Source organism: Sorghum bicolor, chromosome 8 (genome assembly GCF_000003195.3).
Source record: "Sorghum bicolor cultivar BTx623 chromosome 8, Sorghum_bicolor_NCBIv3, whole genome shotgun sequence".
Lineage (NCBI taxonomy): Eukaryota > Viridiplantae > Streptophyta > Magnoliopsida > Poales > Poaceae > Sorghum > Sorghum bicolor.
The window spans coordinates 59,065,379-59,076,343 of NC_012877.2; the positions used below are offsets into that span (position 1 = coordinate 59,065,379).

Below are 10,965 nucleotides of genomic sequence, written 5' to 3' on the forward strand. Positions count from 1 at the left end.
CAAAGTTCTAAACCACAATTCAATTGTTTGGTCAAATTTTAGGGCAAAACCACTCCCCCCACGATTTGGAAGAGAGCAGCCGTGAGGAAGAAGAAGAGGGACGGCTGGCTACTATTTATACAGCCAACGAACTACCGAAGCGGGCTTCATAAAACGTCCGCTGCAGTTAATGTCAGTTAACCGAAGCGGGCGACGTAACACGCCCGCTACGGTAAAAGCATTAACCATAGCGGGCTGTTTACGATGCCCGCTTCGGTTAATACGATTAACCGCAGCGGGCTTTTTATAATGCCCGCTGGGGTTAATCATTTACTGCAGCGGGCGTTCCTGTGGCCGGGCCTATACGCGTGCAGTTGAATAACCGTGGCGGGCAAAAACTGTGCCCGCCACGGAGGTGGAAATGGTCTCGTTGCGGTTAATCAATCCTGTAGTAGTGTATTCTAAAATAAATTGCATGGCAACTAGTAGAAAGCAATGCATATAGGCTGAGGATATACAAATTGATTCTCTAGAATCATTTAAAGACGGCCTGGAAGTGAAAATATACATAGGAGTTAAGTTCATAATTTCATATATGAGTAAGGAAGGGAAGCATATAAATCACTCTCAGCAAGATCATATATAGTGGCAGACAGACAACAGCAAAAATCATTCCCTGCACAAAAAAAAGCACTCCCCCTTAACTTTGTTTGGATATAGTCAGTTTCGTATCAATTCACATGTGTTGGGGTGGACCGAAGTGGAATTTAAACTAATAAATTTCATCCCAATTAATCCACCCTAACACATAAACATCCAAATTAACAAGGTCTTAATGAAAAACGTGTGTGCGATAAAACATAAATAAGCCACATGCATGGCAAGGAGGATGGGGGAGCCACTCATGGTACAGAGAGTCCATATGTCCCTTGGCGTTTTTCCTGCCGGATAAACTAATTAATTCACTCTGAACTCGATCTCTGGAGTCTGGAGTATATAGTACGTCCTCGACGAAGTAGTAGGTAGACGAAGCGTGGATGCATGCAGTGTTGGCGTTTCAGGGGGATGGCAGAGGCTATCTCGAGTAAGCACCATCTAGTCGGGCGTCGTCCAACCTGACCTCTTATGGGCGAGCTTCATTGCTTGTTTTTTCCCTGGAAGGGTACGGCGGTCTTTATAAAACCAGCGGCAAATGAACACAATGTATACAGAGAGGAATAATAATGCTTGCATGATAAAAAGAAATGAGCAAGAAACAAATTAAAGTAGCAGACCGGCCGGCGGCATCGGGGCCGGGCATTATTTTTAGCGTACCTTGTAATGCTCGAGGTCTTTACAGCATCGAATCCGAAAGATGTAATCCCAGCCCATCTTGAAGTCGTCGTCTTGTGTAGTATTCAGATTAAGTTGCCACTTGTGGATGCCGGCGTGATAGAGCATCGCCCAGAGATGGGTGATGAGCTCGCCGCCCCGAGAGAGGTGTTGCATGTGCTCCTCTGTGTTGTCTGACGGCGCCGCGTAGACCAAAGCCTTCACCCAGAATTCAGCCAGCAGCTGCCACCGATCAGCAGCAGACAACCTGGTTTGGAGTGCCTTTCCCAGATCCAGACCACTCTCAAAGATGACGGATCCGTACCGGGTTGGATTTCTAAGGTGATTGTTATAGTTTTCCATTGCATCCAGCTTGTCTGAAGCTGGTGAACTAATCTGGCTCCAGATTGCCTCTTCCCTTACTTCGGCGTACACCATTTTTATAACGTCGGTCTGCCCAGGGAGCAGGCGTGGTGCTGAAACCACCAAGTAGGCGCAGTATTTGGACAGGTCCGTGGCCACGCGACGATCACCTTCCTTGTTGTTGTTGTCGCCGTCGCGCTTCTGCGCCAGCTCGCAGTAGCATGTTGCAATGTGCCACATCAGAATACAAGGCACGAAAATGTCTTCTTCAAACAGATCTCCCGATAGAATTTCCCAAGAAAGAAATTCCGGAAATGAGTCACCCTGTCCATTTTCAACTGTGGGGGATGCCCAACCGTTTACTTCCTCGCCTCTGAACTTGTCACTCATAACAAAATCACCAATGGATGCCTTCACATCAGGGTGCAGCTCTACGGATTTACCCCCTGTGTTGTCGCCAAGCAACGTTTCCTTGAGCACTCGGCTGATGTAGGGCAGTCCAAGCACCTCCCAGCATTTTCGGATAATGCGGACGACCAGTAATCTACATCGACCCATCTTACTGAATATCAACGACAGTGCATTATGATTATTGATGATGCGACACTCGAGAAATCGGCAGAGCTGACAGTAAGGACCGGGCACACTGATTGATTCAATTAATGAATGTTGTCCAATCTTATTTTGCCATAGGTGTTCATGTCTGCCAGACCAATTAACCTTGATAAGAAATGCTCTCAGTCTCATTCCCCAGCTCACATCCTCAGCACTGATTGTGAATGCATCGTTTCTACTGCGTGAAATCCACTCCATCCAGTGCTCACTTCTGTCCAAAATAATCTTCCTGACCCAATCACAGGCAAAGGCGACTCTGGCCCAATTTGAGGTCCAGCATCGTAGCAACTGCAACACCTGCAGTAGAGCTAGAGACACCAGTATTACTCCGGTAATAACAAAGTCCGCTGTTGTGGTGTCCACAAAGATGGTGCCAGCAGGAGAAGGAGAAGCATGACCGTTCATCCTTGCCCTAGGTACCATGACGGCCACTACTGCCCCTACGAAACATATCCCGAGAACCGAAGCAAATGCCCAGATGCTAGCACTCTTCGCCTCATAGTAATAGAGGAACGTGTTGCCGGTGTACAAGGTATCGTATAGGAAAGCCAACTCAATCTCAACCACCTCGAAGGCCCGCTTGAAGTCTTTAACCAAGGGCCCAGTGCTGGTCGTTATCTGTTGTATGCTGATTAACCCAAGGAAACGCCGGTGCAACAAATGTGACAGGGAGTAGGAGAGACACACATCTTTGCAGGCATCAAGATCTGATTGTACCATCCTTGTGTTGCCTTCTTTGCACCTCATGGAAGCTATATCACCCATGACAACCACCGGACGATCCCCAGCCATTATGTCAATTTTATCATCAACAATTAGCTGTCTTTCTTCATGATCAGGATCTCCGAAAGAACATTTACTGATTACAGATGCTGAAATGTCTCTGATCATGTTCCGCATGGAACTTGGTAGCACAAGTGCCATTGACCTATGAAATCCCTTGATGAAAGTCACGGCAGCCAACACACATATGGCAATGTTATCAATATCACTAGAGATGGTGGTGATGCTCATTAGCAGGACATATCCAAAGTAGAGGCAAAGCTGATACAGCATCCTCCAAATCTGGCTCTTGTTATCAAGCCCAGATGTGGTGGCTGAGTCGACGCAGCAAAGGAGGGCTAGTAAGGATACCGCCCATATCGGGTACATCTCGCTCTTCACTTGCGAAGATTGCATTAGACCAATGCTATATGTCCCGAGGGACAGAAACACTGCATTTGCAACCAGGAAGCCCTTCTGGAAGAACCAATGATTGGACCAGCGGCGGCAAGACCCGAAGAATGCAAGGAAGAAGGAGAGAAAAATGGCCAACAGTGCTAACGCCTCGATTCTGAGCACTGTCCCCCTAGGACTCTTCCACAGATCTCTCAGCTGATGCAAAAGGCTTGCTGCTGATGTTGCATTTCCCAAGTGTTGCTGAACCATATGCCCCATTCGGCGGTAGCCCACCTTGGAGGAAGAAGAAGAAGAAGGAGAAGAAGAAAAAGATGTGTGTCATAAAAGCTAGGCTCCCAATTTATTTAGCTACAAATTTTTGCTCAAGAAGGGGGCAAAAGAATAGACCAATCTAGAATTACCTAGTTGACCTTCATATTCTACTATGTTAGACATATAAATGTGTACGTGCGTACTGGGCAAGTGCCTAGGTGCCAAACGCCGGCCAGCACCTGTGATTGGGCTAGATTGATTAGATTAGCGAGATATGAGGAGATCTTGATTGGTCCTGTTTCTATGAATCTCAAGATCCTCTCACCCCCATATATATGTAATCTCCTCTCTCAATCAATCAATCAATCCACTCTACACTTTCATGCTATCAGCAGCCTAGGATACTTTTCTATTCCAACCCTTCTGCACCCAGCGCACCCTCCATGGCTGCTACCGCTCCGGTCTCCAACACCGTCGTCAACCCTTCCACCATGTACAAAAAAACACGGATGCAGAAGCTGTTGCTGCTGCCCTCTAGCGTGCTGACTTGGATAGCACCACTGCTGAGGAGCGTGAGCGCGCAACCCATGTGACTCGCGACACTGCCCTCGTCCGTGCGGTTGAGGCAGAATGTGAGGCCACAGTGGCCCAGCAGGAATGGGACGCGGCTGATGCCCAAGCTGGCCTTGACCGTGCTACTCATGAGCATGCGGCTATTGAGCCCCCTCGTGATGAGGATGCTGACACTGCCATTGAGGATGCTACCTCCAACAACATTGATTCCCTCAACATAGCTCTTCTCCACCATGAGGTCGTAGCTCTTCTAAACTTGCATGCCTAGGTCGTTGTCGTGCAGAACATGCGGTTCTTGTGCCACTACTCCTCGACATCACCGACACCTTATATGCCCAATGGCATGAGTACTTCCTCCTCAGCCTTTAGAAGTTCTGAATGGAACTTCACGTCCTCTACGATGCTATCTCCCACAACCACAATTTTTTCCTGATTGGATATGGATGGATTGCATCATCTACACTTGGATCCTTAGCATCGTCACCGATGACCTCACCGACACAGTCTCCCAGGGGTAGCACCTTTGCTTGGGTCCTCTAGCTCGCCATCATGGCCCAATTCTTTGGGAATGGCATGGCTCGCGCCCTTTACACAAACCAGAAGCTACACGCCTTCACACAAGGTGATCTTCTAGTCACCGAGTACTACCGCTGCTATAAGCATATGGCCGAGGATCTTCGCAATCTTTGTGAGCACATCACAGAATGCACCCTTGTCCTCAACATCATCCATGGCCCCGACAAGCCGTTCACCGCATCGGCCACCATCTTCACCACAGCAACCCACTTCCAACCTTTTTGCAGGTGCACAATGATTTTTGTATTGAGGAGCTCACCATCACGAAGTTGGTGCTCACTGTCACCCTCACTACCGTATGTGGTACCGATGGCTCCAAGCCACCCCCTCCACTCCATCGACTGCTCCTCTACCCTAACACCCCATGTTGCAGCCGCCCCCTATGGAGGGCTCTAGCAACAGCTGTGGGGTGGCAACCCCCAACAACAGGGGGAATGGGGCAAGTTCGGGGCCGCAGTAACATGGGATCCATAAGCACTAAGGGGCAATAATGGTGGCAACAACCAACCCCCCAACTCCGGCTAGCCCACCCCCTATAACCCATGGTCTGGGTCCATCTACATGTGGCTTGGACCATGGGGTCGTTCGACATGGTCATGTGCTGGACCATCCTAGGCAGTTGGACTGCTAGGATTTGTTGGACTATCAGGGTAGCGGACTAGCTAGTGGGACGTACGTCCCCATGCCACCTACACCCCTGCTACATCCCCTCCCCATCATGGCTACTGGCTGGAACTAGCATGACCTAGCCATCAATTTTTAGATGATGAACCTCCAGTAGCCACAACAGCATGAGTGGCATGTCGACTCTGGTGCTTCCAACCACATGACCTCCAACACTCATATCCTTCGCATTACACCCCTTGACATCATTCTCCATCTAACATTGTTGTTGGTAATGAGAACCTAATTCTATTTACCTCTAATGACATTGCTTAGCTTTCACCTCACCTTCATCTTAATAATGTTCTTGTTTCTCTAAACCTTATTTCTATTCATCGGTTCACCTCTAACAACAATTATTCTATGGAATTTGACCCATTTGACTGCTCAACGAAGATCTTCCTACTCGGAGAGAGATCGTCGGGTGTGATAGCTCGAGACCTCTCAATCATTTGTCGCTTCTAGCTATCGCTCTTCATGCATCCACATTCCCATCCCTGTGGCACTAGTGTCTTGGGCACCCTGGTCATGAAGTTTTGTCCAAACTAGCACAATCATCATCTATGTCTTGTGATAAATGTGCTAGCGACACTCTTTTGTCATGCTTGTCAGTTAGTGAGCACATCTGTTTAACTTTTTTTGCATTGTCATCTCTTGTCACTCATAAATTCCAATTAATTCATTGTGATCTTTGAACATCCCCTATTACTAGTGTCTCTAGTCATAAGTATTATCTGGCTATTCTTGATGATTGCTCCCATTAAGTCTGACACCTTTTCCATCTTTCCTAACTTCTTTGTATATGTCTGCATGTAGTTTGGGGTCACTACTCAAGGAATTTAGTGAGACAACAATTGCGAGTTTGATAACTTCGGCACCCGCACTTTCTTCCTATCCCATGGCATTCATCTCCACATGTCATGCCCCTACACCTCTGCCTAGAACAGTAAAGCTAAATGCATTATTTGCACTATTAATAATGTCATTCACTCCATTATTTTTTAGGCTCACATACCTCCCACCTTTGGGTTGCGGCTCTTGGTACTACCACATACCTTCTCAAAATTTTGCCAACCAAGACTAAATTTTCCTACTCCACACTTCACTCTTTTTGGGTCCCAACCCTCCTATGAGCACCTTCGAGTCTTTGATTGCAAATGTTATCCTAACCTTTAAGCCATAGCCCCCCACAAACTTGACCCTCGTTCCACCTTATGTGTTTTTGTCGGCTATTCCCTGCACCACATGGGCTACCGTTGCCTTGTTCATCACGCCAACCGAATCATCTTCTCACACCACATGGCCTTTGAGGGGTCATATTTTTCCCTTTTCCGAGGACTCCAGTCCCCCCACCAAGGCTACATTTGTTTTTTATGATTACTCTAAGATGATGTCGGCTCCTTTTGTGTTGTCACCATGTGTTGACTCTGTAGGACCTTCAGGCGCCACATACAATATGCACTACCACATGCGGCAAGTGCCACCATCATTCCTCGTGACTCGACGCTGTTAGGCCCAGCTACTCCAGCATCGGTCGTGGCCCCCTCTTTGGTTGTTGCGCTCTGATAGCTACGACTAGACCAACTACAGATCTTCTTAGGCCAGTTATGATCTTTCCTAGGCCAACTACGATGGCCTCCCGTAGCAAAGCACCGAGTAGGCTCCCTACTGCCACCTCTGGCAGGGTTAACACACTACCACCTCTTGTGCCTGATAGTGGCTCTACGGTGGTTTTCTCTATTCTTGGTCGCTATCAGGGCCTCATCTATAGTGGGTGACCACACCCTGTCTCATCACTGTCACTTGCTCTAGCAGCTCCTACCCTGCTAGATCCAATAGCTCTTGTCCCACCTCTTTAGATCCATGTTGGTGCCGTCCTAGTGCCTCCCATGGCTAATCAACATGCCATGACCGCGCATGTCAAGCATGATTTTTTACAACTAGCACTGTTCATAGCCACACCATTATCACCTATTCCATGGAGCTACCTGGCCACCCTTGCTGACCCCAACTGGTGCCAAGCAATGGAAGTATAGTATGCTACTCTTCTTGGCTACAACACATGGTATCTTCTTCCTCAATCGTATCATTCCAACATTGTCACTGGCAAGTGGGTTTTCAAACACAAGTTCAAGATAGCTGGTTTTTCGGGTGCTAGAAGGCATGCTAGATCCTTCGTGGTTTCACCCAACACCCTAGTATTGACTTTGCCAAAACTTTCTGATCCTATTGTGAAGCTCGCCACTATTCAGATAGTCCTTTCTCTAGCTCTCTTGCATAGTTGGCCTATTCATCATCTTGATGTACACCTTGTTATAGATAGAGTATTGTGCTCAACCCACAAGTTGTAAAGACTCCTCCCATCCCGCCTATGTCTGCCAGCAGAATCACTCTCTACATTCTCAAGCAGGCTTCTTAGGTTTGGTACAGTTGGTTTGCTACCTATTTCCTATATCTTGGTTTTGTTGAGGCTAAGTCAAACACTTCCCTGTTTGTCTACACAATGATGAAGTTATGGTCTATCTTCTCCTTTTTGTGGAAGATATAGTACTCACGGCTTCCACTTAGCATTTACTTTGATAGGTCATCACTTCTCTTCAGCAATAGTTCTCCAAAAAGGATCTTGGCATGCTCCACCACTTCCTCAGTATGCATGTCCAACACACCAGTTTTGGTCTTTTTCTCCCACAACAGTAGTTCATGATTGATGTGAATTCAAAGCTTTGTACCACTAGTGTGCTTGTCTCCGACCCTACGGATTTTTGCAGCCTTGTAGAAGCTCTTCAGTACCTCACCTTCACCAAGCTAGATATTTCCTATGCACTTCGGTAGGTCAACCTTCACATGCAGACCTGCGGGAGCCCCACCATTCAACCCTCAAGTGCATTTTATGCTATATTTGAGGTACTTTGCATATGGGTCTCTTCGTGTTGCCTTCTCCTTAGTGTGAGCTTGTGGTATATTGTGATGCTAATTGGGATGTTGTCTCAGTACACGTAAGCCCACCTTGGGCACTGCTATCTTTCTTGGTGACAACTTGGTTTCCTAGTCGTCCAAGCGCGAAAACACCATTTCTCGCTCTAGTGCTGAGGCAAAGTATAGAGCTGATGCAAATGCAGTCGTTGAGGCCACTTGGATTCGCCAACTATTTTCTCAACTACACACTACTCTGCGCAAGACAGCTATGATGTACTGTGACAATATCAGCACATTCTACATGTCTTCAAACCCTATTCAGCATCAACACACCAAACATGTGGAGATTAACCTCCATTTTGTTCAGGAGAGTATTGCTCTTGTTGATGACCATGTTCTGCATGTCCCGATGACATCCTAGTTTCCAGACATCTTCACCAAGAGACTGCCTTCATCAGTCCCATGGGTGGGTCTATATATAGTCTACAGGGTGCGGTCGCACCCACAAGAATATAAAAAATAGAGAATAATCGAATTTTTACCATATTCGCACCCATGAGGTAAAATCATATGCACCCACAAGGCAAGCACATCTCTCTTATGTATGCTCTAGCTCTGTCACTGTCAGTCCTCATGGAGTTTCAGTCTACCGCTCCATTGACGATACGACTGCGGGGGCATGTTAGACATAAATGTGTACATGTATACTGAGCAAGTGCCTAGGAACCTAGTGCCGGCCGGATCCTGTGATTGGGCTAGATTGATTAGATTAGCGAGATATGAGGAGATCTTAATTGGTCCTATTTCTATAAACCTCATGATCTCTGATCCTCACCCATATATATATATATATATATATATATATATATATATATATATATGGACGCGTTTCTTTTACACGCGCGTGTAGTTACTCTCATCTATATATCTCTACATTTAAGGTGTATATGACCGGACGAAATGTATATAGACAAAGTATATGATCATACTAGACCATCTAGGTATATATATGTTAAGTATGCATGCATACATAGAGTACATGGTTATACTTGTTATATATAATATAGTAGTGGCATTTTAGTAATATATGTAAAATATAATTTTTTTTGAAAAATTTTCGCATGGTTAGATCTAGAGTATCTTAATATGAGTATATAAACATACTCAAACCGATAAACAAGTATAAATACATACACAATGTAGTTTATTGAAGGTGAGAGTAACTACACGTACGTGTAAAAAGGAATTGTATATATATATGTAATATTATATCTCAATATAGTCTTATCCATTCTACACACTTTCATATATTCTAATAAAGAAGACATAAGAACCAAATTAGCCATGCAATGAACTCAATATATAGGCCTAGAATATGACTGGCACACACTTCTAGCCAACCGAGGCTATTCCCAAGTTATTAGCTTATGAAGTGCTACATTAACTAACATAACATTCATGGTTTGGAGTTAGACGTGGACCAAATCGTCCACCCAAGATGGCACAGTGAGATGAAGAGAAAAGGAAGGGGGGAGTAAACTATGCTATCCGTTGCCCTGTGTCATGGCTTATGTTTTGGATTTGCTGAATCAGCCAAATCGAATCAAAGCAACAACTTAATCCCAGGTCTGTTTACCTTTTCTTTATTACTATTAATTAATATTACGTATATAACTGTAAGACTATAATAAATGTAATAGTTTGTGAGTGCCCATTTTCCATATATAGTGACTAGAATGTATATATGTGTTTCACGCAAGAAAGTAGGTTCAGTTGCCTCTCCATCTATTATAAACAGGGGGGTCGGCCTAAGAACAGGTCGATGCAACAATGCAAGTAGAGGTTCAGTTGCCTCTATTGTTTATCACGGCAGAGCTAGTCTTTTGTGGCTTACTCCTAAAAATATGCTAAACAATCACTACTCTTTGACACAGATAGTTAAAATAAAATTAGTTTTCGTGAAACATCACATACCATATTTTCTGTTGCTTCTGTTTTCGGAGCTCGGTTGATCTTCCCCAGGTGCGTCAGCCTTCTCGCCTCCAGAGTTGTGCTCCTGCCTTGTGACCTCTCTGCTAATGTTACCAGATCTCAGCTTCCTCAGTAGAAAACGATGCTTTTGGAGAATACAAGTTTTCCAGTGTGTGGGTGGCAGAGGGAAGACTTTGGATGCTTTACACGTTGTTCCTCGAAGGAATACCCTCTTTGCGTGCTGTTGGCTGCTGACAATGTTCCTTTATTCTTTGCTTATTGCCTAGTTATTCTGCTTTTTGTTAATAGATCGGCAGCGCGATGATCACACCGCGTGGCTAGCGTTTACATCATTTGCGTTCTCCTAAACTGTTGCTGCTACTCTCGATCTATGATTTTTATTTTTTTTCTAGATATAGCTTTTACTAGTAAATATAGCGTATATCGAGGTGCATATAACATGTAGAAAAGCCAAAACGATCTATTCTGAGACACAGGAAGTAATTACAAATCTCTTATCCATTAGAACTTTAAATCGATGTCTAGAAAATAAGGCCATCAAGACTT

At 45.4% G+C, this 10,965-nt stretch overlaps 1 protein-coding gene across 1 annotated transcript; it reads right to left on the minus strand.

Annotated features, from left to right (window-relative positions):
* LOC8076653 lies at positions 771-10,554 on the minus strand. The gene is made up of 3 exons (XM_002443457.2): positions 10,402-10,554; positions 1,294-3,720; positions 771-1,133 (listed from the first exon to the last, which is right to left on the minus strand). Exons 1-3 carry the CDS (start codon positions 10,402-10,404, stop codon positions 1,116-1,118), a joined length of 2,448 nt encoding a protein of 815 aa, XP_002443502.2. The 5' UTR covers positions 10,405-10,554; the 3' UTR covers positions 771-1,115.